The 15,752-nt window shown below is 47.2% G+C and overlaps 1 protein-coding gene and 1 long non-coding RNA gene across 10 annotated transcripts in view; one reads left to right on the top strand and one right to left on the bottom strand.

Annotated features, from left to right (window-relative positions):
* Positions 1-838: 838 nt before the first annotated feature.
* On the bottom strand, positions 839-8,790 carry LOC113882954. Of its 5 annotated transcripts, none has more exons than XR_003508499.1 (6): positions 8,473-8,645; positions 7,946-8,337; positions 5,376-5,482; positions 4,821-4,874; positions 1,600-3,823; positions 839-1,357 (listed from the first exon to the last, which is right to left on the bottom strand). It is a non-coding gene; the product is annotated as an uncharacterized LOC113882954 (long non-coding RNA). The 5 variants fall into 5 exon arrangements; XR_003508503.1 differs by lacking the exon at positions 839-1,357 and having other exon boundaries at positions 1,913-3,823; positions 7,946-8,108; positions 8,243-8,337; positions 8,473-8,636; XR_003508501.1 differs by lacking the exon at positions 839-1,357 and having other exon boundaries at positions 1,913-3,823; positions 7,946-8,108; positions 8,219-8,337; positions 8,473-8,635.
* Positions 8,791-8,833: 43 nt separating this feature from the next.
* The window catches only part of ZNF236 (zinc finger protein 236), a 69,023-nt gene continuing 62,104 nt past the window's right edge, over positions 8,834-15,752 (top strand). For all 5 annotated transcript variants that reach the window (XM_027526182.1, XM_027526180.1, XM_027526181.1 and 2 more), the window contains exon 1: positions 8,834-8,986. In XM_027526182.1, coding sequence (XP_027381983.1) covers positions 8,932-8,986 — 55 coding nt within the window. In that variant the 5' untranslated portion in view covers positions 8,834-8,931. The remainder of the gene's footprint in view (positions 8,987-15,752) is intronic.

The raw sequence follows: 15,752 nt of genomic DNA, 5'->3' as shown, positions 1-15,752 counted from the left end.
TTAAAGCTCAACATTCAGAAAACTAAGATCATGGCATCTGGTCCTATCACTTCATGGGAAATAGATGGGGGAATGGTGGAAACAGTGTCAGGCTTTATTTTTTGGGGCTCCAAAATCACTGCAGATGGTGACTGCAGCCATGAAATTAAAAGGCGCTTACTCCTTGGAAGGAAAGTTATGACCAACCTAGATAGCATATTGAAAAGCAGAGACATTACTTGGCCAACAAAGGTCCGTCTAGTCAGGGCTATGGTATTTCCAGTGGTCATGTATGGATGTGAGAGTTGGACTGTGAAGAAGGCTGAGTGCCGAAGAACTGATGCTTTTGTACTGTGGTGTTGGAGAAGACTCTTGAGAGTCCCTTGGACTGCATGGAGATCCAACCAGTCCATCCTAAAGGAGATCAGCCCTGGGTGTTCATTGGAAGGACTGATGCTGAAGCTGAAACTCCAGTACTTTGGCCACCTCATGCGAAGAGCTGACTCATTGGAAAAGACCCTGATGCTGGGAGGGATTGGGGGCAGGAGGAGAAGGGGACGACAGAGGATGAGATGGCTGGATGGCATCACCGACTCGATGGACATGAGTTTGGGCAAACTCTGGGAGTTGGTGATGGACGGAGAGGCCTGGCGTGCTGCGATTCATGGGGTTGCAGAGTCGGACATGACTGAGTGACTGAACTGAACAGAAGCCAATCCGAAACAGGACACATACTGTATGGTTCTATGTGACATTTTGGAAAAGGTGACAGACAGTAAAAGATCAGTGACTGCCAGAGATTCGGGGGTAGGGAGAGAAGGGTGATCATGGAGAACACCAAGAGATTCAAAAGCAGTGAAACTGTCCTCTGATATTATAATGGTGGATTCATTACAAGCATTTGTCAAAACCCACAGAACTGTACAAAAATGGGCCTTAAAGTATGAAATTTGGCTAATAGTACTGTGTCAGTATCAGTTCATTAATTCCAACAGGTAACACTAATGAAAGTGTTAATAGGAAAAACTGTGTACATTGGGGCAAGGGCACGGGAGCTCCCTGTATCAGCTGCTCAATTTTTCTGAAAATGAAAAACTGTAAAAACAAAAAAACCTACTAATTAAAAGAAACCCTCAGACTCGTTGCTTAATGAGTACTGGTATCGTCAAGCGGCCTGTATGTGCCAATGTGCTCCGCGCTGGAGGTCGGGCCTGGATCCTAGATGGCCGGGTTGTCGCGGCTCCGCGTGCAGTGCAGGCAGCCTGATAGGCCACCAGGTGGCGCGCCTCCTCCTCAACTCTGTCTCCTGCATTTTCTCCATTTGGTTCTCTTCCTTCTCTCCTCTCCAAGTGCACACAGTTCTCCTGGATGTACTGACCTGGGGACAGAGCCGGGCACGGGAGCTCAGGCGCCCGGGGCAGCGCTCGGCAGCCTTGGGATGCTGAAGGTGACCCGCCCCTCCCTCCCTGCAGCTCCTGTGTGATCAGTCTCTAGACCCTGCGGGTCACCGCTGAGACCCTGCCTCGCCACAGCCCTGCAGCCCGAGTGGTGCGCTCACACCCAGCCCACCCCGGTGCTGGTCCCGTCTCAGAGGCCCTGCCTCCCCTTCAAATCTCCTACCTGGATGGAGAACGGATTCAAACATCTAAAATCTAGTAGGGGAGAAGCCCAGACAGTATCGAGGTGATCGGTGCAGGCAGGGCTGGGGGACAGGCTGAATCCGGCAGAGGGAAGGCAACTGGAGGGCCCAGAACACGGATGGATGCCCAGGTCCCCTCACCACGAGGTGGGGATCCAGGCTTGGGCTGGGGGAGGTCTTTAAGAGGATTAGAATCGCGATGGACAGCGTGCATTCTCCTTGGGAAAGAGGAAAAGGCTGGTCCACATAATTATGTTAAAATGAACACTTGAATTTCTCAAAAGACAAACCAAATAGGCCACAGAATGAACATTTATCCATATAATATTAGTGTTCAGGATACAGTTACTATAGATTTCATAGTAAAAAATATAAACCTAATGTTTAAAATTGGCAAAAATATGAATAGGCAAATCAGTGAAGAGGAAAAACAAATGAAAAGTTCAACCTCACTAGAAATTAAAAAACTCAAATAAGACCCCACAGGTTGACAAAAATTAAGAAGTCTGGTGATAAGGGTATTTTCACCCACTGCTGGTAAGAATGTAAATTATTGCCATCACGTTGGAAAATCATTTTAAATCTCAGTAACTCCACTCCTACAACCCAGCATATTAATATATACACATGTATAAGGGTGTTCAGAGCCATATTATTTGTAATAACAACAAAAATATATGCAGAGATAGCCTACATTTTACCAACTGCAGAAGAGATAAGAAAATTGTAATATGGTCACATAGCAGAACTGTTTACAGCGTGAAAATGAACAAGGTATGTATCTTGCCACAATACAGAAGAGAAAAAAGCTGTGGAAAGATCACACACACAGAGGCACAGGCCAGGGGCTGGCTGTCTAGGCCTCGGCAAATGGGGTAGGGTGCTCCTGGTCTCCCCAGAGAGGGGCGGGTCACTGAATGTGCTAGTGAATCACCAGCCCATTTTCATTTTGCTTACAGCCCAGAGTAACGCTCACACCTGTGGTCACTGGCCACCCTGCCCCCTGGCCCCTGGAGGTGTTTTCTGCAATCATGCTCAGGCACCTCTCCCTGAAAAAACAGTCTGATGGTTTATGGCTGAAGCACAGTGCAGTCAGAGAGTTAATACTGCTCGGGACCTCAGACAGTTCGGCCTTCTCCTTGTTTGGTCTGAGAGCCAGAAAGGCAAGGCAATCTTCCTGGGCTCACGTGGCCTGATACTTCTTGTTTCCGTCAGCACTCTGAGGACTCGGAGGAAAGCGCCGGAAGTTCTTAGGCAATTATTTGGCCTTCTGCAGTGACGCCACTCCACTCCATCCCAGCTGCCGCTCACCCACCCACATCCCCAGCGAGCCACGCTTCCCGTATTATCCAAGACACCAGCCCGCCACGCACCACTTGCTTCCCTACTTGAGCGGTGCTTGAATACTGTCACTCCTTCACATCAGCTGCTTGTGTTTTCTGCAATCATGCTCTTGGCAGCAGTTTGGTTTACCAAACCCCCATCCCCTCACCTCACAAGCTGCAGCACGCCAGTCCTGAAAGTGACCCTGGGAGTTGGTGAAGGACAGGGAAGCCTGGCGTGCTGCAGTTCACAGGGTCACAAAGAGGTGGACATGACTTAGCGACTGAACAACAACATCCACTCACCCCAGTCAGCTTCCTGCTTGTCCTCACACTGTCTCATCTGTGTGGGCCTGTGCTCATTTTCTTGGGTTATTGAGTGTTTCTTGAGAAATTCATGAGATGAGGCGGATAGGTGTTACTGCAGTTCTAGCTTATAGCTAGTAACCATTTATTTACTTATTATAAGCTATTATATGGGCTTCCCCAGTGGCTCAGCAGTGAAAAATTTGCCTGCAATGCAGGGGAAGCAGGAGATGCAGCTTTGATCCCTGGGTCAGGAAAATCTCCTAGAAGATATGCAACCCACTCCAGTAATCTTGCCTGGAGAATCCCATGGACACATCTGGTGGGCTACTGGTCTGTGCGGTTGCAAAGAGTCGAACACAACTTAGCAACTGAACAAATTATTATTTCTGTTATCATATTATTTCAATTTTCTTAGATGCCAAACCATGTACCCAGTAACCATTTATCTACTTATCATGTTATTATTACTACTTCAAATTTCTTAGGTGCCAAACTAAGTCCACTTGCTTCTCAAAGTACTCCAGGCAGTTTGTTTCAGGTAGATTTCAGAGTCAAGTTCAATTTGTTGGGTAGTCTGAAAGAAAGAAAAAAAAAAAATGGATAAAACAAATACGGCACAATATTGACTCTTGAATCTAGGTGTCAGTGTATGTGTTCATTTGGCTATTCTTTCAGCTTTTTTGGTATTCCCTAGAATTATTTCGGAGAAGGCAATGGCACCCCACTCCAGTACTCTTGCCTGGAAAATCCCATGGACGGAGGAGCCTGGTAGGCTGCAGTCCATGGGGTCGAGAAGAGTCGTACACGACTGCGCGACTTCACTTCCACTTTTCACTTTCATGCATTGGAGAAGGAAATGGCAACCCACTCCAGTGTTCTTGCCTGGAGAATCCCAGGGACGGGGGAGCCTGGTGGGCTTCCGTCTATGGGGTCGAACAGAGTCGGACACAACTGAAGAGACTTAGCAGCAGTAGCAGCAGAATTGTTTAATTGCTAAGTCATGTCTTATTCTTTTGTGACCTCATGGACTGTAGTCCACTAGGCTCCTCTGTCCTTGGGATTTCCCAGGCAAGAATACTAAGGTGGGTTGCATTTCCTTTTCCAGGGGATCTTCCTGACCCAGGGATCAAAGCCACATCTCCTGCATTGACAGGTGGATTCTTTATCACTGAGCCACCTGGGAAACCCCAGGTGTCTGTTGGGGGAGGCCATTCTCAGGATCTTCCATGGTGCTGGTCTTGTTTTCTAGCTGTGCCTGTGTGGTGATTCTGGGGAGCGTATGTTTTACACTCTTGTTTTAATACTTGATACAGTTATCGACTTAAAAATGAAAAGACCAGTTCTCCATTGAACTGAGACATCCAAGTGGATGAGTCTATAAAACCAATCTATATACAGCCTACCAAGGCTGAATCATGAATAAACAGGAAATTTGGAGAAAATGACAAGTAACAAAATTCAAACAGTAATCAAAAATCTTCCATCAAAAAAAGGCCAGCACTAGATGGTTTCACTGGTGAATTCTACCAAACATTTAAAGAAGAATTAACGCCAATCCTTCTCAAACTCACTGAAAAAACTGAAGAGCCGAACACTCCAGTTCATTTTACGAGGCCAGGATTATCCTGAAAGTGAAGCCAGATAAGAACATTAAAGAAAACTATCAGCCAATACCCCTGATGAACACAGATACAAGCATTTTCAACAAAATACTAGCAAACTGGGACTTCCCTGGTGGTCCGGTGGCTAAGACTCTGTGCTCCCAATGCAGGGGGCTGGGTTTACTCCCTGGTGAGGGAACTAGATCCCACAGGCTGCAACTAAGAATCCTGAGTGCCACAACTAAGGCCCAGCACAGCCACATAAATGTTTAAAAAAAAAACTAGCAAACTGATTCCAACAGCACAGTAAAAGGATCACGTAACCATGATCATGCAGAATTTATCCCTGGAAAGCAATGAAAAGCAAGAAATGGGATCTACCACGTTAACAGAATGAAAGGCAGAAATTGTATGTTCAGTAGATGTAGAAAAAGCATTTGACAAAATTCAACATCTTTCATGATAAAAGTTCTCAACAAATTGAGTACAGAAAGAATGTGACAAAAAGAAAGTTAAACATCATACTTATGGTGAGATGTTCAAAGCTTTCCCACTGCGACCAGGAATAAGACAGGGTGCCCACTCTCACTGCTTCCATTCAGCACTGTGCTAGAAAGACCTGGCCAGTGCAACTAGACAAGAAAAAGAAATAACAGGCATCTGAATGAGAAGGGAAGAAGTAAAGATTGTCTCTGCAGATGATAAGATCTCAAATATGGTATGTACAGATGTGCATGTGTGGTGAGAGCAGCATCCACAAGGGGCACAGTGACAGGGACACTGCTCTTTTATGAATAAGTAACTAATTGTAAGTAATCATCTCCACTTGTCTATGTAGGCCAAGCATCTGGTTTGATTTTCTATTTACCTTTTATAACTACACAAGATTTTATTAGTTCAGGTGTTTTACTTTGATTTTCTAGTTTTTTTTCCCATTATCCTAATTTCCTCATCTATTTGTCTTGGTATAAATATAAAGCGCTTCAAATCCTTTTTGGAACAAGAGAGTATACATTCACAAACACATCATTACCCAAATTGATTTACAAAAGGCCAAGGATTCTTATCACCTACCTCCAACCTATTTTCTCACCCTTCCATTGAACTCCAGTCATAATATTCATATGGAAGAACTGTTATATTTTGGCTAACCTTGTGTACATTTTTGCTTGGATGCAGCTAGGAGCACAGGATTAACAGATAAGCAGATCTGGTTTGGGTCTTGGATTTGCCTAAGACTAAATGGCAACCCACTCCAGTGTTCTTGCCTGGAAAATCCCAAGGACAGCAGAGCCTGGTGCGCTGCTGTCTGTGGGGTCGCACAGAGTCGGACACGACCGCAGCTACTTAGCAGCAGCAGCAGCATGTGGCCCCATAGATGGGGAAACAGTGGAAACAGTGTCAGGCTTTATTTTTTTGGGCTCCAAAATCACTGCAGATGGTGACTGCAGCCATGAAGTTAAAAGACGCTTACTCCTTGGAAGAAAAGTTATGACCAACCTAGGCAGCATATTAAAAAGCAGAGACATTACTTTGCCAACAAAGGTCAGTCTAGTGAAGGCTATGGTTTTTCTAGTGGTCATGTATGGATGTGAGAGTTGGACTGTTAAGAAAGCTGAGTGCCGAAGAATTGATGCTTTTGAACTGTGGTGTTGGAGAAGACTCTTGAGAGTGCCTTGGACTGCAAGGAGATCCAACCAGTCCATTCTGAAGATCAGCCCTGGGTGTTCTTTGGAAGGAATGATGCTAAAGCTGAAACTCCAGTACTTTGGCCACCTCATGCAGAGAGTTGACTCATTGGAAAGAGTCTGATGCTGGGAGGGATTGGGGGCAGGAGGAGAAGGGGATGACAGAGGATGAGATGGCTGGATGGCATCACTGACTTGATGGACGTGAGTCTGAGTGAACTCCGGGAGTTGGTGATGGACAGGGAGGCCTGGCATGCTGCGATTCATGGGGTCGCAAAGAGTTGGACACGACTGAGCGACTGAACTGAACTGAACTGAACTGAATGTGGCCCCAGGCTACCCTGGTGGTGCCGTGGTAAAGAATCTGCCTGCCAATGCAGGAGACACAAGAGATGCTGGTTTGATCCTTGGGTTGGGAAGATCCCCTGGAGGAGGAAATGGCAATCCATTCTAGTATTCTTGCCTGAAAAATTCCATAGACAGAGGCGACTAGAGTCCATGGGGTTACAAAGAGTTGGACATGACTGAATACACACACACGTTAGCTAAAAAAGTTTATGTGGCCTTAGGCAGATTACTTAACTCCTCTGAATCTCATCTGTAAAATACCTTGAAGGCATGTTACAAAGATTAGAAGTATTTTACTTAAGGCAGTAAAACATACTTTTGTTTAGTTGCTAAGTCTTCTCTTTCTTGACCCTATGGACTGTAGCCCACCAGGCTCCTCTGTTCTTGGGATTTCAAAAGCAAGACTACTGGAGCAGGTTGCCATTTCCTCCTCCAGAAGATATTACTGACCCAGGGATAGACCGACCTTACCAAGAAGTTGAAAAACAGGAAATGTTAATAATTGCTAAATTCCATTTGGTGTTCACTTGCTAGCTGATGCTGGGAGGTTGAATAGCCTGAGCTTTTTTCAGGAGTGGGATGTATAACAAAGCACCTAACAGATACAATTCATTTAAGTTTGTTCGTTCTTTACCCTGTTGACTCCACATAGAAAACCCTTTTTTATCCTTTAGTACCCAACCATTTACTGTTTTAATTAAGAGGGTCTTTCCTATTTTTGAAATTAATTGTTCTGTCCTTTTGAAGGTACTATGGACTTTTTTTTTTACTAGGCCTGTGTCCTTCTTGTCTTAAGGTTCCAAGTATTCTGGGAGACAGACTGTTTTTGTAAGTGTGGTATTCCCTCAAAAGGCCCTGCATGTAGTTGGTGGTCATTAGTTATGGCTTTGAATTAATTTTTCTGAGGATACTAAGATAATGTTAAGACTACTTTCTTTCGGCTTACTTGGCCTCACGTAACACTTAGCTGTCACCTTCCTGATAGGGTTTTGTGAAAATGTGGGCAACAACAAAAATAAAAGATCGACATATTTGGAACTGTACATTTTAGTGGCTTACACCAAAGGAATATCAATGACTTCTGGGTATGTCTTCCTGGACCCAAGATGGATGTTTTGGGTAAATTCAGGCTCCCAGGCTTTTTGCCCCTGTGGTTTGCATGTGGATGCTTTCAAGAGCCTTCCTGAAACAACCTGGGAGATGAAGCGCTGCTTTCCTGGAACTAGAAAATGCAAATAAACACACAGGTCGGAGATCAAGGAAGAGGCACAGGCAGAAACCATGGCCGGCTGATTTCTTCTACCTGCCTCCCCCTGAAAAGCTCCTTCTCACCCCCTCTGCCCTTTAGAAGGCCACCTTTCCTACTTTGGCTTTCCGTGGTGGCTCAGACGATAAAGAATCCGCCAGCGATGCGGGAGACCTGGGTTCGATCCCTGGATCAGGAAGATCCCCTGGAGGAGAGCATGACAACTCTAGTATCCTTGCCTGGAGAATCCCATGGACAGAGAAGCCTGGCGGGCTACAGTCCAGGGAGCCGCAGAGAGTCGGACGCGACAGAGCGACCAACACACATTTTCCCCACTTACTTTACCGACGGCCATACCAGCCAGGTGAACACGGCTGCCCAGAACTTCGGGGGACCCGCCCGTCAGGCCGTCCGTCCGCCCGCGCCGACGCCTGGGGCCCGCTGCCCTCCGTCCGCCCAGGCCCGAGCGGCGGAGCGCGCATGCGCAGGGCGCCGCTCCCCGCCCCCACCGCGCGCCCGCGCCCAACGCCCCTAGCGCGGCCCACCGGGCCATGGAACCCGCCGAAGTTGGCGCGGGTCGAACTCTCCCGTCCGCTCGCTCGGGCGTCTTTCCGCCGTGAGGCCCGCGGGCGCTCGCCCGGGGCTCGGCGGCCGCCTGGGCCGCCCCGCCCGCCGCCCTCGCCCGGCCGGGCGCGCGCCGCGCCTCCGCGGCCGGTCCCCGCGCGTGCGCGCTCCGCCGGGTGTATGTGTGTGAGTGTGTGTGCGGCCGAGGGGTGGGCCGCCGCCGCCGCCGCCGACGATGCCGCGGGGCCGCCCCCCGAAGCCCAAGGAGAGCAAGGCGCGCGGCGACACCGGTAAGCGGCCCCGGCCCGGCCGGCCGCGCTGTGCCGCTCCGCGCGAATATAGTCCCCGGATGCGGCGCGGGGGGCGCCGGGAGCGGACCGGGCCGGGGGCGGTGGGGCGGGCCGGGGTCGGGGCCCAGGGCCTGGGGGGGACGCCCCTCGGCGTCAGGCTCCAGCCGCCGCCACCGCCGCCGCCGCCCGACTGCCGGGCCGAAGGGCGCGGGCGGAATGATACCGGCGCGGCGCGGCCGGCCCCTCCGCCGGGCTGGGCCTACTTTCCTGGGCCGCGCGGGCGGGCGGCGGGGCCGGGGGCGAGGCGCGCGCCGCCGCCCTCCCCTCCCCCTCCCCCGTCCTCCTCGCGCGCCCCCGCCCGTCCGGCCGGGCTCCCGCGGGTTGTGGGAGGGCTTTCTGAGGAGAAGGCGCCGGCCCCGGGGCGCCAGGCGGCCCCGGCGGCTGGGGGCCCGGTGCGGGGGCCCCCGCTGACACGTGGGGCCGAGGCGGCGGGGCCGGCGCCCGGGGGTGCCGCCTTCCGGGCCCGCGCTGCCCGGGGACCCGGGCTTGAGGAGCTGGAGGACGGGGTTTTGGAAGCGCGGCCGAGCCGTGGGTCCCGCAGTGCCCGCCGCAGCCTCAGAGGCTGAGGGCAGGCCGGGCGCACCCTCGGCCGGCGGCGGGCGCTCCCCCGGGCCGAGACCCGCGGGGCCGGTCCCCGCACAGGTGCGGGGCGGGTCCTGACCGGCCGGAGCTCGCGCGCGTCCCGGATGCAGTCAGGAAGGAGGTCTTCAGGACTTATTCTGTGCAGTTTATTGATTCTTGTTGTTGATAACGACTAATGCAGAAAATAAAGTGCAGTGTCTTTCAACTACATGGAAGGTTTAGGGTGGAGAAAAAAGACACAGTTTGCCTTGGGATAAGGCTGGGACCTCCTGTTCAGTCCTTTCCGTCAAACTAGTGACATCACGCCCTGTTCACCTGGCATTTCAAGTCCCAAACTAAAAAAAGTAATTATCCTATTCTCCGAGACAGCCCGTGGTTTTGTAGCTTCTCCTCAGAAACGCGCTTTCAGTTGGCCTTCCTCTTCCCCCCTCTCCAGGGTGACTCCTTGGCCCACTAGTTATCGCCTTGGCTTCTGTGGGAGCCTTGACTGGTCTCTGCTTGTCCTATCCTGTCCTGTAAATCCATCCCCTGTCAGCCTGAGGCAGCTCTTGAAAACGTAAATGAGATGGCCACATCCGGATTCAAACTATCCGAAGGGTCTCTCAACCCTTTAACTTAAGATCCCCGCTGGGCAGGACCCTCATTGACTCGGCCTTTGTCCGACTCTTCTTTCTCTGTCCTTGCATTCAGCCCTTTGTTCGTTGACGGTGCTGGTGTGTCTCCGCACCCCTATTCTGAGCACCCAACCCTGGCTCAGTCTTCGGGTCCTATGCTGAAATTCAGCTTCCTAGGAGTAGCCTTCTCAGACCTTTCTGAAAGTTAATGGCGCCCCCGTCAGCCATTCTGTACCACAGTGGTTCTGGGACTGTGGTTCACCGACCCCTGGGAGTTCCTGGAGACACTTTTAGGGGTCTGCAAGGTAGATGTTTTCTTAGTAGTACTAAGACTGCTGGGCTTCTTCACTCGGTTATTATTTGCACTAATCATACACAGGCTGTTAGGGGCAAAACCGCTGACTCAGCAGTAGTCAAGGTGGCAGAGGCCTCATATTCTGAATTTCACTCAGAAACAACAGAGAATGCGGAGGCAGATGTGAGGAGCCTCCTGTCTTCTATTAAACCAGACATTGAAAAGCATTTACAAAAGTGAAAATTTTTTCCTATTGTTTTTGAAGAGTATGTTTCTCATAAAAATATTTTTGTTAACGTAATTATTTTTCAGTGAATAAGTGTTTTAAAAGTTGTTGGTTTTAATTTCTAGTAGGGCAGCTGTCGATAGGTATAGCCCATATAAAGTTAGGATTTAATATTTAAGAATGTCCTGAAACGAAAAGATCTGGGGACCGTTGCACTAACAATTTACGATTTTAATGTTTTTCATGATCTGAAATTATTTTGTTTGTGTTTTGGTGTCACACATTATGAATTTTATTCTAAGAAAAACCTGGAAGGTAGGTGGGGATTTTTACAGATAGAAGAAATGAGGCTCAGAGAGGTTAAGTGATGTGGAAGGTGCACCCAGCTGGTAAGTGTCAGAGTTGAGTTTGAATGTACATTTGAGTCCAAAGTGTGCAGTACATTGTTCTGCCGTGATCAGTATAAAGCCCTGAATGTGCGTTAACTCATTTCTTCAATAAGTATTTTAAAGCACTTCTTGTCATAGGTGGGCACTGTGCTGAGGACTAGGGGTGCAAGGGTTAACAACAGAGACAAGGTCTCTGCCTTGGCTCCCAGGACAGAGTGTGTTCTCCGATGGCAGGAACACTTCATGGCAGCAGATGACAGCCACTGGAAGTCAGGCTTCCCAGGGAAAGCGATGTCAGAGCTGAAACCTCCAAAAATGACCAGGAGGAGGCCTGCTCAAAAATGTTTTCTTTTTGTTAAAATGCAATTTGATAAGTTTTTAAATATTGAACTATAGCTAATTTATGATGATGTGTTAGGTTCGTGTGTACAGCAAAGTGATTATCATACACATTATTTTTCAAATTCCTTTCCATTGTAGTTTATTACAGGATACTGGGTAGAGTTCTCTGTGTTACACTGTAGGTCTTTGTGGTTTACTTTATATATAGTAGTGTGTATATGTTAATCCCAGATTCCTAGTTTGTTTTCTGTGTGAGTCTATTTCTGTTTTATAAATGAGTTCATTTATATCTTTTTTTTAGATTCCACATATAAGTGATATCATGTGATATTTGTCTTTTTCCAACTTACTTCACCTAGTATAATAATCTCTTGGTCCATCCACGTTGCTGCAGATGGCATTCTTTCATTCTTTTTTATGACTCAGTAATATTCCATTATATATGTATGTGTGTGTATATATATATATGTATATGTACCACATTTTCTTTATCCATTCCCCTGTTGATGGCCATCTGGCTATTGTAAATAGTGCTGCAGTGAAAACTGGGGTGCATAAATCTTTTCAAATGGAGTTTTCTCTGGATAAACATCCAGGAGTGGGATTGCAAGATCATATTGCAGCTCTGTTTTTAGTTATACTTTCTCCATAGTTTATATTCCCACCAAGTGTAAGAGGGTTCCCTTTTCTCTACACCCTCTCCAGCAATTGTAGACTTTTTGACGATGGTCATTCTGACTGGTATGAGATGATAGCTCATCGTAGTTTTGATTTTCATTTCTCTGATCATTAACAATATTGAACATCTCTACATGTGCCTGTTGGCCATCTGTATGTCTTTGGAGAAATTTCTGTTTATGTCTTCTGCCCATTTTTTGATTGAGTTTTTTGGGTTTTTTGTTTTGTGTTTTTCCTGTGTTAAACTGTATGAGCTGTTTGCATGCTTTGGAGATTAATTCCTTCTTGGTAGCATAAAAATGTTTCTTAAAGTAATAATTAGCTTTAGGCCATAAGTGGGCTTCCCTGGTGGCTCAGACAGTAAAGAATCGGCCTGCAGTGTGGGAGACCTGGGTTTGATCCCTGGGTTGGGATGATCCCCTGGAGGAGGACATGGCAACCCACTACAGTATTCTTGCCTGGGGAATCCCATGGACAGAATCCCATGGACAGAGGAGCCTGGCTGGCTACAGTCCATGGGGTCACAGAGAGTTGGACTCAGCTGAGCGACTAAGCACTGCATAGGCCATAAGTAAAGAAGTAAGCCTCATCATCACTACATAGTCATTAAATTTTTCCCTCTTATCTCCTCCTGAGAGTTTTATAGCTTTAGTTCCTTAAATTGAAGTCTCTGATCCATGTTAAGTTATTTTGTGTGTGGTGTGGAGTGAGGGTCCACATACATTCTTTTACATGTGGATGTCCATTTGTCCCCATAACATTTGTTGAAGAGACTGTTCTTTCAGTGAATGGTCTTGGCTCCCATTTTGAAAATCAGTTGGTGATGGGTGGTGTGGGTTTATTTCTGGACTTTTTAATTCTGTTCCATTGGTCCTTATGTCTGTCTATGTGCTAGTACTTCATCTAAATTTCAAGTATACTATAAGACTTTGTAAAGTAAATACCTAGCCAGGAAGATGTGAGTTCTTGTTATGCTGCCTCAAATCGCCTTACAAACTGCTGGTGGTATGCTTGTCATACGAAAACAGTATCTCTGCACACTTTTAGGAAATATGTGATTGCTAATCATTATTATTTCCTAATGCTCATTGTTGCCTTGATTGAAAATGCTTGGCAGAGAACATTTAGGAGGTGGGGTAAAAAGGCATGAAGTACATACGTAGGTATCAGGTAGAATGGTGAAATGCAGAGATAACTGCTTTTAATTGTGATAATTTTCTGAAAATTATTCTTTAGGGGAACATCAAGTCTTTCTATGCAGTGACTAAGATAGAGGTCTTAGTTTTAAAGAGATTATGCCTAAGTAAATATGAAGGCTACTTATTGTAGAAGGTAAGGGGTAGTGTATACCAGCCCTGAATGCCTTTATCACTCTGGAACATCACTGTGGTGCTTCAGAGCTCGGAAGGTCACAGCCATTCCAGGGATTGCAATAGTAATGGCTGGCGGGTGTGGAGTCCTGGTTTTCTGGCCAGGGCAAGGGCTGGCAGACCTTTTCTGTAGGGCCATATGGTAAATGTTTTAGGCCTTGTGGGCGTTAAGGTCTCTATTGTAACTCAGAATTGCTGTTGCAGCCGGAAAGCTGCCACGGTCATACGTAAACCCATGAGTGTGGCTGTGTTCTGTGAAGCTGAGTTTACCCGAAAGGCTAGACGCTGGTTAGTTGACCCCAGTCTGGAAGGAAAGACAGGAATGCAAAGGAAAGTTGCATATTCTATCACTTTTCTTTGAGTAAACTTCATGTTGGTATATAACATACAGAGAAGAATGAAAATTATGTTCAACAAATTTTCACAACATGAGCTTTCTCATATAATCAGCACTCAGATTATATAGGTTATAATAATAATTCATATGATTATACATGTAATTTCTTAGATTAAGAAATGGGACTTTACAGCACTCTAGAAATCTGCATCTGATCAGTATCCCTGTAAGACTGACCACTGTCCTGGTATTGCACAACCTAGATTAATCTTGCCCATTTGTCGAACTTTATTAGGTGAAGTCATTGGTAATATCTTCTCAGGTCTGACTTCTTTTGGTCAGTTTTCCAATGTCAGTCTTTGTCGCAGTATACGAAACTTTGAGCTGCTCCATATCCTCATCAGTCCTTGGTTTTGTCTGACTTTAATTTTAACCATCCTTTTGGACATGCATTTCACCTTTTTGAAAGCTGTTTTTTGTTTCTCATGTTTTGTAACTTGGATCTTACAGCAGCCCTGGGAGTGGGCCGCATGCAACCACGTGGTAGTTTGCAGAGACCCTCACTAGTGGTCGGCTGCCTCGAGACCGCTCTCATGACCCCCAGTCCGGCATTCTTTGCTGTTCCTGGCCCATGCCCTGTGACCCATGCCTTCTGTGGATGCCTCTGTTGTCAGATCCTTACAGTAAAGAAGGTGTGCCCCGGGCAGGCACCGCTCACTGGAAATCGGGACTCGTCCCGGGCTGAGCTCTCGCAGTCCTGCACAGCGCTCTGTGGCCCTGCTTAGCGCTGCTGCAGCGCTGCCATCAGCTGTCCATTTGCGGAGATGAAAAACAGAACAGCTGTGTATGTCCAGAAACTAACTTTTTCCATTGTCATAGGGGCCGTTACACTCAGCAGGGCTGAATCCTCAGAAAAGCTCACTTGTGTTCAGACCCTGAGCCTAGAATTCGGTGTGTTAGCCGGAAGGTGAGGTCGTAGATAACTAGAGCTTTATTTTGCTATCATTTTAATGTTCTGTGGTTTTGTTAAATTTGGATAATGTACATGTATGTCTAAATGTACATCTACATGAATTTAAATCCTTTCTTTAGAAACAAAGTTTACAGGTGGGTCTGAGCTCCTGGGTCCACTTATACATGGATTGTTTTCAGTAGTAAATACTCCAGTATCATATATTCGTGGTTAGTGAATCCATGGATTCAGAGGAACCGTGGATATAGACGGCCACCTGTAAGTTACCTGGGTTTTCGCCTGTTGGAGGATCTGCACCCCTGACCCCTGAGGTATTCAAGGGTCAACAGTATACATACAGAAGAAGAGCAGTTGGTGGATACCTGATAAGCTGGAAGGGTGTTAAAGCTAAGTTAGGTACGAGTGGAGGGCGTGAATCAATGAGGCTAAAAGTGGAAATAGACATACTGGTACTGGAAGCCTCAAACTAATGTGAAGAGACCAAAAAGTCATTAGCTTTGGTCTCATCTCCACGTGTTTAGCAAGTATTTATAAGGCACACATTATACAGCAGGGCCTGTGCAAAGATTTGGAGAGGCAGTGATGAAGCAGAAAGGGTCTGTGGGTGCACACTTCAGAGTTTTACCTGAAAAAGCCCAAAGGAATGGTGACATAGATTGGCGGAGCCATAGAAAATTGGAGAAAAGAAAGTAGAATTTTTTGTTTTTTTAAAGGAAACAAGAGGGAAAGAATGGTAGAGAGTAGCCAAGGTGGTAGCGGTTTGAAGTAGGGGTGATGACTGTCAGACTTCCCAGAGGCCTGTTGATGACTTCACAGAGTATTGTGGTGTCAGAGGCTGACACGGTGAGGGCGGCAGTTGATGGCTAGAGGGCTAGTTCTTAGAGGAATGTAGAGAAAGAT

The sequence above is a fragment of the Bos indicus x Bos taurus genome, chromosome 24, assembly GCF_003369695.1.
Source record: "Bos indicus x Bos taurus breed Angus x Brahman F1 hybrid chromosome 24, Bos_hybrid_MaternalHap_v2.0, whole genome shotgun sequence".
Classification (NCBI taxonomy): Eukaryota; Metazoa; Chordata; class Mammalia; order Artiodactyla; family Bovidae; genus Bos; species Bos indicus x Bos taurus.
This window is presented reverse-complemented; position numbering and strand designations above follow the sequence as displayed.